The 14161-nt window shown below is 35.7% G+C and overlaps 2 protein-coding genes across 2 annotated transcripts; one reads left to right on the forward strand and one right to left on the reverse strand.

Annotated features, from left to right (window-relative positions):
• The first annotated feature begins 540 nt into the window (after window positions 1-540).
• LOC113655717 (hemoglobin subunit beta-like) lies at window positions 541-1435 on the forward strand. The gene is made up of 3 exons (XM_027166423.2): window positions 541-778; window positions 889-1111; window positions 1256-1435. Exons 1-3 carry the CDS (start codon window positions 687-689, stop codon window positions 1382-1384), a joined length of 444 nt encoding a protein of 147 aa, XP_027022224.2. The 5' UTR covers window positions 541-686; the 3' UTR covers window positions 1385-1435.
• Window positions 1436-11764: 10329 nt separating this feature from the next.
• LOC113656744 (hemoglobin subunit beta-like) lies at window positions 11765-12793 on the reverse strand. Its single transcript, XM_027168128.2, has 3 exons — window positions 12566-12793; window positions 12235-12457; window positions 11765-12090 (listed from the first exon to the last, which is right to left on the reverse strand). Exons 1-3 carry the CDS (start codon window positions 12655-12657, stop codon window positions 11962-11964), a joined length of 444 nt encoding a protein of 147 aa, XP_027023929.1. The 5' UTR covers window positions 12658-12793; the 3' UTR covers window positions 11765-11961.
• Window positions 12794-14161: the final 1368 nt, after the last annotated feature.

A 14161-nucleotide genomic window follows, 5' to 3' on the forward strand; every position in this document is an offset into this window, starting at 1 on the left:
TTGGTTCAGCTGAAATAAATATATGATAAACATATGCACATAATATGAACGTAATTCATTAGTCCAACTTGTGTGTATAATAAATATGTGGATTATATTAGTCATGAATATTCTATAATCTTATAGACAAAATTGACAATGATGACAAAAATGAATCTTTTCTATATAAAATTCTATTGAAATAAAACTACTAAATAGCTAAGAGTTTAAAGGTTAAATAATAAAAATGTATGGATATTTCTGTAGATTTTTGTATTTGGCAGTGGTTGAAATATCTTGTTGCAGATATTTCAGTAAAAACGTTGCAGGAATAAAAGTGTGATATACTTTAAACTAAGTAACTTATCTCTGTTTGTTATTTCATTCATTCTATCAATATGTAAAGAACTGATATTAACTAATGTTATTTAATACAACGGGCCACATGATATGCCTCTAATAATTATTTTACAAGTTTCCATTAAACAATCCTTATGCTCACAGGAAGCTTTGCATGTACCATGACACCATATTCATTTAAAAGAGAAAAGGACCGATTCATATCTAATCAATATTGTTCAGACTCTCAGAGTGAACACACCCCATCAGATGTTTGTAGTCAGGTCTTGGGAGGTGCCGTCAAATGCATATATAAGCGGCCTAAAAAGACTTCATCAGAACATTCAGAACCTCCAAAAGCCAGCAACATGGTTGAGTGGACAGATTTCGAGCGCGCTACCATCCAGGACATCTTTTCCAAGATCGATTACAAGACTGTCGGTCACCAGGCGCTGGCAAGGTACAATCATTTTAATACGTATTATCTGACTTAAAAAAAAATGGTTAAATACATAAATGACATAAGGAGTGATTATAACGCTTATGATTTTATTTTTAAATGTTTCTCAGATGTCTGGTCGTGTACCCATGGACCCAGAGGTATTTCGCCAGCTTTGGAAACTTGTATAACGCCGCTGCCATCGTGGGAAATCCCAGGGTTGCTGCCCACGGCTTGACGGTAATGCAAGGGCTGGAGAAAGCGGCCAAGAACATGGACAACATTAAGGGCACTTACGCCGAGTTGAGTGTGCTGCACTCTGAACAACTACACGTCGATCCCGAAAACTTCAGGGTGAGTCTGATTTGATTTATTTATAAACCATTAGTCCTAATTCTGTTAGTTTCATTTAGTGTCAGATTATCACTCTGTCTACATGCATCATCCGTTCTATACTTTAACCTGTGTTCATTCTTTCTGCTCTGTTTCCTCCTGTAGCTGTTGGCTGACAACATTACCATTGTAGTCGCCTCTGTCCTGGGTGTTAGTTTCACAGCTGAAGTGCAGGCAGCTCTGCACAAGTTCCTGGCTGTCGTAGTCTCTGCACTCGGAAAACAGTACCAATAAATGCTGCATGTGATTTGTTCTGTTTTCTGCGTTGAAGTCAAACTGTGTCGATTAATGCAAATAAATGTTTAAATAATTAATATCTCGTCATCTGTTGTGTTTTTAACCACGCTAATTATTTTCTCCGTGAGGAATGCCGTTACAACTTGCAAAGTTATTTCAAATAATTTTCATTTTTATTTGGAATGATGAAAATAATTAAACTTCTGCAAAAAATACAAAAACACACTTTGGTGTTGGTGGTGTTATTGGTGGTGTTGGTGGCTTCCTAGGCTAACAGATATAGTGGCCTTTTTCGGTTCTTAATGTAATAAAGTCCCAAATCATTATATCTACATTTATATAATTCTAAAATAATAATGTAGCTAAAATATAACAATTCAAGACCTTTACATATAGGACAAATAACAAACTAGAAAAAGTTGGTTTATTATAGTTCATAATATTTCTTATCTATTCACATGAAAGAGAGGCTTTACTGCTTACAGAGATAGTTAATATTATTTTTCAAATCTGTCTGCGTTCGTCAGTACTTATTGTTAAAGTACCGATCTATTTTCCGTACCGTTTATTTATGTAAATCTAGAGATAAAAATCATGAAATGCAAGAATAAGTGACTTTTGTACCCGTCCATTAGGATACAAGGCTTTCTTATGGCCACTGAACTATTCCTTTACCTTTGTTAGCACAGACCTGACAAGAACATATATACACTGTAAAAATATCCGTATATTTAACAGTAAAATCGTGACAGTAAAAATCCGTAAACTATAAAATATATTAAAACTGTAGATGTAATGTGAATTTCCCGTAAGTAAATGAATCTGTGAAAACCAGTCATTTGTATATTGTTTCTCAGAAAAAATACTTAACAATACCGTAATGCACTATTGCAGTGTTTTTTTTAAATGGAAAATTTTCATGAAGTTTATAACGGTCAAACACAATGATTTTTACATTTATTTGTTGAAAAAAAAATACAGGTTTTAATTGTTGAATGCAAGTATGATTGTGTTGGAAATGAATGTATGCTATAATATGACATTGTGATTTTTTTAAATATTTTCACATAATAATGAATTAAATAGCACTATTAAGAAAGCAAATTCACTTACTGAATTCATTCTTGATTCACTCCACCTTCACACATTGGTCGTGCTAATAAGCAGTGTACAATGTATTAGAATATTTTTTCCTCAAGTGTCATATTTGAGTAAAATTAAATCATTACGTCTTTATCAGTTCCCTTTTGTTTTGTGTTTTTTAAAACAGCATATTCTTCTTCTTTATACTTGAAACAATCTTTTTTATGATCCCAAAAACATTAAAATAATAATCTCTTGCTTGTTCTATCTATCTATCTATCTATCTATCTATCTATCTATCTATCTATCTATCTATCTATCTATCTATCTATCTATCTATCTATCTATCTATCTATCTATCTATCTATCTATTTATACTTAAATAATACTATATCTCTATTCTTTTAGGGAAAATAGAACTGTATGATTTTAAAAGTATCTCATCCAAAATCGTCCAAAACCCTCCTGAAGTCTGGACGAGCGGCCTTTCACCTGATTTCAAACGGGCCAGTCAGCGCACTGCATCAGGCAATTAACAGCAAGTCTACTGAGACGCTCTTGGATCATGGTAGACCTCAAGTAGTTATTAATCAGCTTGTGCTGAAACTCTTGTCTGCAGTGTGCTCCATGCATAATTAATGCGTTATGGTGAAGTATTATAATCACGTCATGATGCAGAAAGTGTTTCAGTTATTCAACATGGTATGTTGTCAAATCTGTCAATTTTATTTTATTCTAACAATATTTGAAACAGTTCGATGATCGATCAGTACTACAATTATGTTAACTGGCAGAAATAATTTGGCATGATGTCAAAAGAGGGCGCAATTTCGACAAAAAGATAAAAAACCTGTCCGTCGCCCCCAGTTATTTTGCGGAAATAAAAAAAACTGCCTGTGTCCTCTACGCCACGGATCGGCCATGTGGAAGTCATCCTCAGACTTGAACTAGATCACCATAACATTTACATCTACAAGTACATTTACCCCATATGGCAAACATGTTTATCCAGAGTGACGTACAAAAGTCTCCATTTATAAATATATCATCCTCTAACCAACCACCCGAAAAACAGCTTTTATTTTATTTTTTATTACATAGCTAGACAACTCTAGAACCAACTAAGTTAAGCAGATAGTACTCAAAAGTCAGAATCCTACTTTACCAGTAGAATGGATAAAACAAAGGCGCTTATAGGAATTAAACATATTATTTCCGAATCTAGTTTGGAATCTATTTTTTTAAACAATTTTCTTTATTCTTTTAGTTTTAATTTTGGACAACTAACCCAAACGTCTGCAGCCATTATACTGTACATACACTGTAAAAAAAACAAAACAAAACAAAAAAAAACCGTAGATTCTACGGTAAAACGCTGGCAGCTGGGGTTGCCAGAATTCCACCGTAAAATGACGGCTAAAACATTATTTTCTTTTACGGTTGGCAGGCATTGACATTGTTGTTTCTACGGTTAAATCTGTTGCTGGAGTCAATGTTTTACTCTAAAAGAAAAAGTTTTAACTTAAGGAAAAAACAATGTTTTTCCTTAAAATGAACAAGAAAACTACCTATAAAATTAAGTTTGTGCCACAAAAAAACACATCTATTCCCTGTAAAATTAACCAAAAATGACAAAATACAACAGTTCTATTCTGTAAAAATTCCCAGAATTTATATTTTAAAAAATGCTTTGCAGTTTCCCCTTTTTAAAAATTATGATTAAGAATAATTTAGAGATGACATGGAAAACTTATGAGCTATGAAAGGGTTTACCTGATGGAATACATGAAATATGATCACCTTTTGCTGGTTATTTCACAATGAATGATCAACTACTACCTCATTTCATGCATACAAATAATTTAAGTCCCAGTAAAGTATTAAGCCTGCCTAGTAGCTACCTTTTTCAGGAAGAGTTCTTTAAAATCAGTTTATTCGGTAAGCTTAATACACAATGCATTAATTTATTAAAATTTATAAATGTAACACAAATGTCCACCTTTTATTTCAAATAATGTATTTTATTTACCATCTATGAAGTTGTGAACATCAAAGTTGTGAAAACTGTGGCAGACAATTTGCAAACACCTTTACCATTACATTAAGAACTTTGTGTTATTGGTGCTGTTTGAACTACAAAAATGTTAAAACAAATTAAATGTTCCATATTTTAAAATATGCAAATGCAGTTATAGGAAAATAAAATATATCTATTTCAATAAAATCTGAATTCGAGAAATAAATTACTTTGTTATTTTACACACAGAACTGTGCAGTAAAGCAGAAACTGTACATCTTCAAACTGCATCATGTAATTGAAAAAAAGGGAAACAAATAATTTGCACTTTTCTGGGAACTTTACATAAGTTTTTGATTTACAAAATGCTATGATGTACATGCAGCCACCTTTTTACATCTTTAGAATGCACAATTACTGTAGGAAAATTATAATCTAAGAAACTAAGTCTTATTTAGTAAAACTCCAAATTGTTAAAAACTTTTCACTGACATTCAGAAGTGTAACAATTGTTTCAACAACAAAAACATCTGTAGAGTCTGTAACAGCCCTTTATCACATTGTCCACAACAAGAGGGGTGGTACTACAGTAGATCCACTCATGGTCAGCAATGTCTGAGATGAGAGTGAGGACTCTGGGATTGACTGACAACACTTTTTTTTCTTCTTGGATTCAACCTTGGTGCCTCTCTCAGGATTTATGGAAAAGAAACACCTTTATGGGGAAAAAAAGAGTGAGAGAAAGATTGAGAAAATTAACAACCGGAAATGGGATTTCAAATTGATACGTTTGATAAATCCAAAAAGGTGTCCATAAAAACAAATTTTACTGTTGGAAAAACTCCAGTGTTGATCGTAGTTCCACTGGGTAGTGTATGTTAAAGCAGTAATAACTGCCAAACATCAGGCAGATTTCGGAGGTGATGCTCAACATGAATGTCTCAGCAGCGAAGCAGGAGGAACCTGGGAATAAATATTTAAAAAAAATAATAATAATTCAAACATTTAATAACAGGGGCTTCAATGTCAGTTATATATATATAAAATGCAGATACTTGAAACAAATTGGAGGATGGGCCCTGCTAATATTGGTAGTAAACAAATAAAAAAATGTTAGTTTCTTTTTTGGATGCTATATTTGGCACAATAATTAATCAAGCCATGTATTTAGTTCTTTTTTTATTACCAATTAAGGCAGAATCCATCTTCAATAGTAACGTAGATCATAGGATGAATCATCTTACTGGCTGAGCCTCTGAGGTTGTGTTAGCTAGTGTTTCAGTACATAAGCTAGCGAATGTGTGTGAGAATGAATAAATGACTGAATGTATTGAAGTCCTCTGGACTACATAAAATGTTATACAAATTGTGGGAAATGATAAACTAAACAAGCCAAGAGAACAATAACATTGCAGTTACATCAGAAAAAAAGTTGAAGTTTTCTTTATTTACTTACCACAAACAATAATGAAGGGTGTTGGTGGCACTTTCTCCATCTGAACATCCTCTGCAAGGCTTGTCGTATCAACACAGTGAAACAGAAGCTCTTTCTTCTCATCAAAATGAGCCAGTAAAAGAAGCAGCATCTCAATGACTTTTTGGGAGCAACCACTGGACTGACTTCTTTCAGTCTGAAGCTTGAGAAGAGCGTTCTAGACTCGTTTGCTTTTTTGTGCATCAACATATGTCAGGAACTTTAACAGACATGCCCCTTTTTTGTCTACATTGGCAAGGAAGGTTTCCATCAGATTCACACCAGTCAGCTCTTGGAAATGTGCTGGCATACCAACTTCATTGAAGAGAAAGGGCCATTCCTGGCATAGTTTCTGGATGCTTGTCCCTTTGTTGATGTCTTTATGCTGGGTGTAATAGGTGCATTTGACTAGTTCTTTCACAACATCTGTACTGTATTTCTTCTTAAACATCAACTTCATTTCTTCTTTTTTTTTCAAGCAGACTCTCCACAGTCTCTGAGAGTGCTTTGGCTCCCAGCTAATACATCCATAGGTGTCTTGAACACTTGCTTTTTGTTCGGTAGGTATTTTGTCTGTGTCATCATCATCTGATGCTGCTTTGCGCTTTATTACCTTTGGTGTGTCAGGTCGCTTGACATTTTCAACTCTTGCCTGAAGTTGCTTCACCAGAGAATGATATCCTGGTCCAATAACGCCGCCATCAATCACATCTTGCAGAGACTTTGCATACCTGGCCACCATCATTTTTGCTATCTCTGTTATGTTGTGTTTGGTTGGTTTCTTGCAAATCTTCATCATTGCAGAGACCATGATCCTTACCATTTCTTTTCGTTGTCTTGCACTAGGTCTTTTCTGTCTTTCGAAGTTCTGTATTAACTCCTCAGGGAGCCTCTGCCATGGTATTTCAAATCGCTCTAAGCAGTTTGGTATTAATGGTGTACAGATTCCTGAAGATGATGTAGAGGTGGATGATGCTGGTGAAGAAGAAATTGAGAGTGCAGAGTGAAAGACAACCACTGGAGATGAATGCACAGATTTTGGTGTTGAAGTCCCAGAGACTAAAAAGAAGATATGAAAGTATTAAACATTGAGTAATGCTTTTCCTGTTTTGCTAAATCACACACTGTATAGATGCATTTGGAGACATTAAGTTTACACAAAATAGTAAAAACTAAATGCAATTTATCGAACAGATTGCATTTTAAAAATTTGAATTTTTGAAAACAGCCCCCTATTGCATAATAACAACATTTATTTATTCAGGAATTAATGATCACATCATCATTAGACTCATAAAAATTCATATTCTAACCTTAACACCATGTTAACAAGTGTGCTATTGGGTGGTGTGGTGACATTGTTCTATACTCACTATTTTGGGTCCAGGCAGCAACCAGTCCTCAGGCTTGTATGGGCTTTAACACTGGCAGCAAATCATTTTCTGTGATGTACTTTAAATCATCTGTGGTTGCCGCACCAAGTGTTTTCAAAGTATCTTCAACGGACTTAATAAGTTGATCAGGATCAGGTCCGGAAGCACTCCTGCTATCGCATCCCCTATGTTCTTTAGCAGCTGTGATTCAGCCATATCTGTTAAGACACACAAAGAGTTTGGTCACTGGTCCAATGAAATTAAGGCATTCAGTCTGACAATGAAATGAAAAACATAAGCTTTCACGGACTGAACCGATTCTCCACATATGCAGTAAGAACACATATTCCATAAAACACAGCTGTGAGGTTAAAAAAAAGCTGGAAAATCCTGGCTGCCTTTACCTAAAGCCTTAAAATGGAGTTACACTTATAAAACGGCCTACATTAATCCAGACGTCTCTGAAACAACCGCTACTGGCGTTAGAAGGCTGTTTTTGAGTCTGAGGTGGCTAACGTTAGTGCTTGAGCTAAAGCTAATATAACTTTGCGCCTTCGCTGTCTGCAACACAACACTGTTCATAAATAAACCAATTTAGATCATTTTCTTACGGAAGTAACTGAAGACGACCTGTGGTTGAAGTTAAATACAAGAAAATAGAAAAAACTTGGTGAAAACGATGATGCCGTAATCCAAAGTGAGCGGGGCTGCAAATGCGTTAAACAATGTACATTATCTCAAAAGCAGATTTATGTAAGTATAGAACCAGAATAAAAATTATGTTTAGTTTACAGTTTAAAATTAAGTTAATATTCTCTAACATTTATCTCTAATCATCAAGCCTGAGGCAATGGTGGCAAGGAAAAAATGGAGTAAATAATGTAAATTTAAATAATGTCCATTTTACAACAGCTGAGTGAAAAGAGTTCACTGGATGATTGCTATCTTTTTATTTTGCCATCTCTTTATTGAAATGATGGGTTGGGGGCAGTGTGGAGTTCAATTGTACAGCAATCCTATGTGCACAAACACGTGGGAAAAGGCAGGGTCACAATCACAAACACATCTTGAATGCACAAACATGGAGCAAACGTATCCAAATTGCTAAGCAATATAAATAACATGAGGTTCAAACTAACAGAACAATGAATGTATCACAAGAAGGCAGCAGAAGAATAGCAATGGAAAATAGGTTTGGTATGCACACAAGGATGCAATACTTCACATTAGTGGATGGCGTGAGCATGGCTTTTAATGTATAATCTCGGACTGTACCTCCTGGTGTTCTTCTTCTAGTGTGGGTTGCCCTAATGTTAAGAAGTGTTCTGCAGTTCTGAGCCTTTATTGACAACCCTGGAGTGGTCTGTTAATGTGCCTACAGTATGTCTTGTCATGCGCATGTCCAACAAGTTTCATTATATAGTTTTGTATATAACCTAAACATCTTTCACAACATCTTCCCCCTTTTTTTTGCAAAATATTATGCAGCCTAAACATGGTAGTGTTTAACTATAATGCCAATTAACAGAATAAAGAAACAAAACAGTTCCTTTTCCCCCAGTGTTCTCTTACACGGTCAATAAACACAGAACTTGTGTACTGTATACTTGTAAATAGACAAATAAAGGGCTATCTAGGGATTCTTGGTAGACTACCATTTAAACACATAGACGCTGGAGATTATTCTGCTCCATCTAGCAAACTATGTACTAACTAAGACATCTTTAAGTATCCAGGCTGTCTAAAAACTCTTCCTCTGGATGCAAAAACATTGTGAAGTTCCTCTGGAACATCCTGCTTTTTGCTTTGAATTAGGACATTTTGTTGCAGTTCAGCTTGCTTGAGATCCAAATCCCTCTGTTCCTTGAAATTGTGTTGATGGGAAAATCGAAAATGATGAGAAAATTTGAAGAAACATATGTTTCTTGTTTCTTCTTTTGATTCCATTTCCTGTGCAAATTATGTAAGATCTTGGAGTAGTATGAACAACAGTAGCAATCCTGTTCCAGTATTTTTCACTGTCTGTCTTGACTACGACAGGATCTCTAGGTTTGAGTTCGGGCAATAAATGACAACTATGGCGTCTATCATAATACAGCTTATAGTTGGATTTTGCTTTATTTTCTGTTGCTCTCATGTTTGTGAAATCAGGCCACTCAGGCAACAGTTTCTTGTTCCAGAACAGGAACCGGTGATCTCAACTTGTGTCCGAGCATCAACTGTACCGGTCTGCATCCTGTCGCTGGGATAAGTGTAACTCTGTATGTGACATTGGCCAGGCCGCTCTAGTTGACTCTTCTAAGGCCGTTATGTCATCTGTGAGCTTCACTGAACTCATTTGTGGTGTTAAAGTCGGTGCCTAGAAAGAGTTTCGGCAACAACTAGCCTGGTACATGCTCAGCCTTAGCATTGAATCTCATCAGTCGAATCAAAAGCCGCTGTCATCAGAGGAACCATGTCAATTTCCTTGCTGTTCATGAGTGGAATCAATAGCTCATGATCTGAATGAATTATGAAACCATCCAGACAATACAGGTATTTGGAAAACTTTTCACACGCCCACACCACACTAAGGCATTCCATCTCGATTTGTGCATATCTTGTTTCGGCGTCAGTACGCGAACAATATACTGGGGGTCTAAAGCTTCTGTCAGGCTGCTGAAAGAGAACTTCATAGCTGCTAGCATCTGCGCATACAATAGTTAGTTTGTTCATGTCAAAGAAGGAAAGAACTGCAGCTTTGTACAAGAGCTGCTTGATTCTTTTAAGCGCCTTCTTTTGTGCAGCTCAAAGTCCAAGCTGTACCAGCTTTAAGAAGATCTTAAGGATTAGGTGGACAGGTTATCTCAGTCAATCTGGGTAGTAATGGCCTAGATAGTGAACCATTTGCAAGATCCTCCTCACTTCTGTCACGTTCTGTGGGAGTTGAAGGTTCATTATAGCTTCATCCTTCTTCTTATCTGGTCTGACTCTCTGAGAATCAGTGACGTGACCCAGAAACTGTAACTGTGTTTGTCTCAACAGACATTTGTCATTATTGAGTTTCAGTCCAGCATTGGAGTATTTTCAAGACTCTCTGGAGACGATAATCATGTACCTCTTTTGTCTCTCCATAGACAATTATGTCATCCATGTATGCCGCTGTACCCTCATGGTCCTTTAAAAGTTTGTTCACCGCTTTTTGAAATATCTTCGGCACACTTGAGATTCCAAAAGGAAGTCTATGAAAGAGAAACTTGTAGCGAAAGGGGTGAGTTTAGCACTCTCTCTCTCTCCAGTGGAATTTGCCAAAAACCTGCTCTTTGCGTTCAATAGAAAATACAGTAGTTGCACCTGATATCTGAGGTAATATTTCATCAAGAGTTAGTAGAATGCACAGTTCCTGTTCAACTGCTTGATTTAGGCTGTTTAGGCCAAGACATATCCTCACTTGCACACTTTTCCTGGGTACTAGCAACATTGGTGTGCACCATTCAATCGGTTCAGTGATTTATTTGATCATGTGACTTCGTTCAACACTAGAGTACCACTTTGTTCATAAACATGACTTTTTCTAGTGACAAGTCAGACATCATTTGCAATCACTGGGAGAAGTCTTTATCGATAACTCTAATCACTAATCTGTCTCTTATATTTTCATTTTTAGCTTCTCCAAATGCACACGTCACAGCCAGTTTATGCAAGATTTGAATAAAGTGTGTGTGTGTGTGTGTGTGTGTGTGTGTGTGTGTGTGTGTGTGTGTGTGTGTGTGTGTGTGTGTGTGTGTGTGTGTGTGTGTGTGTGTGTGTGTGTGTGTGTGTGTGATTCTCTCTCTGTGTGTGTGTGTGTGTGTGTGTGTGTGTGTGTGTGTGTGTGTGTGTGTCTGTGTGTGTCTGTGTGATTCTGTGTGTGTGTGTGTGTGTGTGTGTGTGTGTGTGTGTGTGTGTGTGTGTGTGTGTGTGTGTGTGTGTGTATTATAAACAAATGTATGTGTGTGTATTAAAGGGTGCTTGAGTGAGAACTGTGTGTTACACAATCACTTGTATGTAAATTCATTTATCAACTTTGAAAAGTTTTTCTCTTTATACTAAATAACTGTAATGGAAGCCATTTGTTTTCTGATAAAAAAAAGTTCTTTCACTTAAAGACTGCACAATTTATTAAAATTATACAGTCAACAAGACAATATTTCTGAAAATGACCTATTTTATTTACATGATTAATCATAAATTTGAGCCCACATCACTTGAAATCTTAAGCTTATGCATTTTGAAGGTCAAAAGAGAATTAAGTAATGTTTCGTCATGATCACTTGAATGTTTAAGTAAAGACAACATTAGGGCTTACAGGCTTTCGTGAAGTTAATTTTAATCTTTTTGCTTCTCAAGCCAAAAATCAGGAAAAATGCCTCCATGTTTTTATTTATTTTTTATATTCATAGGTGATTTATTTGAATCATTTACAAGTTGTAACGGCATTTTCAACAGGAGAAATAATTTTATTACAGTTTAATAAACACCAAAGGAGATGACTGGCTATGGATTATTTCCAAATTTATTTGCATTAATGGACAAAATTTGACTTCAACATAGAAAACACAGAAAAAAATCTGCTAATGATCTCTCTCCGTGAAAGGACATGCAGCATTTATTGGTACTGTTTTCCGAGTGCAGAGACTACGACAGCCAGGAACTTGTGCAGAGCTGCCTGCACTTCAGCTGTGAAACTAACACCCAGGACAGAGGCGACTACAATGGTAATGTTGTCAGCCAACAGCTACAGGAGGAAACAGAGCAGAAAGAATGAACACAGGTTAAAGTATAGAACGGATGATGCATGTAGACAGAGTGATAAACTGACACTAAATGAAACTAACAGAATTAGGACTAATGGTTTATAAATAAATCAAATCAGACTCACCCTGAAGTTTTCGGGATCGACGTGTAGTTGTTCAGAGTGCAGCACACTCAACTCGGCGTAAGTGCCCTTAATGTTGTCCATGTTCTTGGCCGCTTTCTCCAGCCCTTGCATTACCGTCAAGCCGTGGGCAGCAACCCTGGGATTTCCCACGATGGCAGCGGCGTTATACAAGTTTCCAAAGCTAGCGAAATACCTCTGGGTCCATGGGTACACGACCAGACACCTGAGAAACATTTAAAAATAAAATCATAAGCGTTATAATCACTCCTTATGTCATTTATGTATTTAACCATTTCTTTAAGTCAGGTAATACGTATTAAAATGATTGTACCTTGCCAGCGCCTGGTGACCGACAGTCTTGTAATCGATCTTGGAAAAGATGTCCTGGATGGTAGCGCGCTCGAAATCTGTCCACTCAACCATGTTGCTGGCTTTTGGAGGTTCTGAATGTTCTGATGAAGTCTTTTTAGGCCGCTTATATATGCATTTGACGGCACCTCCCAAGACCTGACTACAAACATCTGATGGGGTGTGTTCACTCTGAGAGTCTGAACAATATTGATTAGATATGAATCGGTCCTTTTCTCTTTTAAATGAATATGGTGTCATGGTACATGCAAAGCTTCCTGTGAGCATAAGGATTGTTTAATGGAAACTTGTAAAATAATTATTAGAGGCATATCATGTGGCCCGTTGTATTAAATAACATTAGTTGATATCAGTTCTTTACATATTGATAGAATGAATGAAATAACAAACAGAGATAAGTTACTTAGCTTAAACTATATCACACTTTTATTCTTGCAACGTTTTTACTGAAATATCTGCAACAAGATATTTCAAACACTGCCAAATACAAAAATCTACAGAAATATCCATACATTTTTATTATTTTACCTTTAAACTCTTAGCTATTCAGTAGTTTTATTTCAATAGAATTTTATATAGAAAAGATTCATTTTTGTCACGTTCATATTATGTGCATATGTTTATCATATATTCATTTCAGCTGAACCAAAGATAATAAGTACAGTAGTGACTGGTTCAAGAAATAAATCACTTATTTAAATGACTACCGTCTGGCAAACGATCATCATCAGAACCAACAGATAAGAACAGTTTCTACCACAGCACCATATGGGAGCTAAATGCTGCCAGGCTTCTGAACACACACATACACACATAAACTAAAATATCACAACAATCTGGTTTGCATTTTATACACAGTACCTATAGGTTTTCATTCTCTGCATACCGCAGAATGGGTTTCTTCATATATTTTATTACTCATATGTTTACACTCTATGGCACTTAATATAATATATATATATATATTGACATGTTTACATTCAGTTAAATTGTAGGTCCCTCTCATTATATACAAATCCTTGTTTGACTATTGTTCAATAACCTTTTTATATGAATATATTTCTACCTATATAAATATTTCATACTTATTTATACCTTATACATCATTTACAATGACTGACCTATTCATTACTATTGCCTTGACTAAAATTGTTGTGGGTTCATTTATTTAGTTAGTTAATTAACTGTAATGAATTAGCATTACAGTGCACAGTGTAATCTTCTGACACTAGCTGCAGTGAGTGAACAGGAAGAGACTGGAATATATCTTTAGAGGTCACGCCCATGAAAACCTTCTGCTGATAACATATTTAGCCTGAAATAGCAACATTTTCTTGGCAGCCTTCACAACATCCGCCGTGTTTAATTACAAGAAAAAAATTATTGAATTGAACTGATTGGTTGCAGCATTTGAGGAAAAAATATCAAAGAATGTGAAAAATGAAGAAACATTTCAAAAAACATATTTGAACTTGTTTCAAAGAAAAAAATTGTTTAATATTTTTAATTCAGATCAGTTATATATTTTCACTAGAAATGACTGGTTCTTGGCAGATAA

Source organism: Tachysurus fulvidraco, chromosome 24, assembly GCF_022655615.1.
Source record: "Tachysurus fulvidraco isolate hzauxx_2018 chromosome 24, HZAU_PFXX_2.0, whole genome shotgun sequence".
Lineage (NCBI taxonomy): Eukaryota > Metazoa > Chordata > Actinopteri > Siluriformes > Bagridae > Tachysurus > Tachysurus fulvidraco.

What these genes read in the sequence shown, in the direction of transcription:
- LOC113656744 (XM_027168128.2), bottom strand. Translation starts at nt 12,657, where the DNA reads ATGGTTGAGTGGACAGATTTCGAGCGCGCTACCATCCAGGACATCTTT. An exon ending in GGTCACCAGGCGCTGGCAAG is followed by an intron (nt 12,458 to 12,565) that starts GTACAATCATTT and finishes AATGTTTCTCAG; the next exon opens with GTGTCTGGTCGTGTACCCAT. An exon ending in TCGATCCCGAAAACTTCAGG is followed by an intron (nt 12,091 to 12,234) that starts GTGAGTCTGATT and finishes TTCCTCCTGTAG; the next exon opens with CTGTTGGCTGACAACATTAC.
- LOC113655717 (XM_027166423.2), top strand. Translation starts at nt 687, where the DNA reads ATGGTTGAGTGGACAGATTTCGAGCGCGCTACCATCCAGGACATCTTT. An exon ending in GGTCACCAGGCGCTGGCAAG is followed by an intron (nt 779 to 888) that starts GTACAATCATTT and finishes AATGTTTCTCAG; the next exon opens with ATGTCTGGTCGTGTACCCAT. An exon ending in TCGATCCCGAAAACTTCAGG is followed by an intron (nt 1,112 to 1,255) that starts GTGAGTCTGATT and finishes TTCCTCCTGTAG; the next exon opens with CTGTTGGCTGACAACATTAC.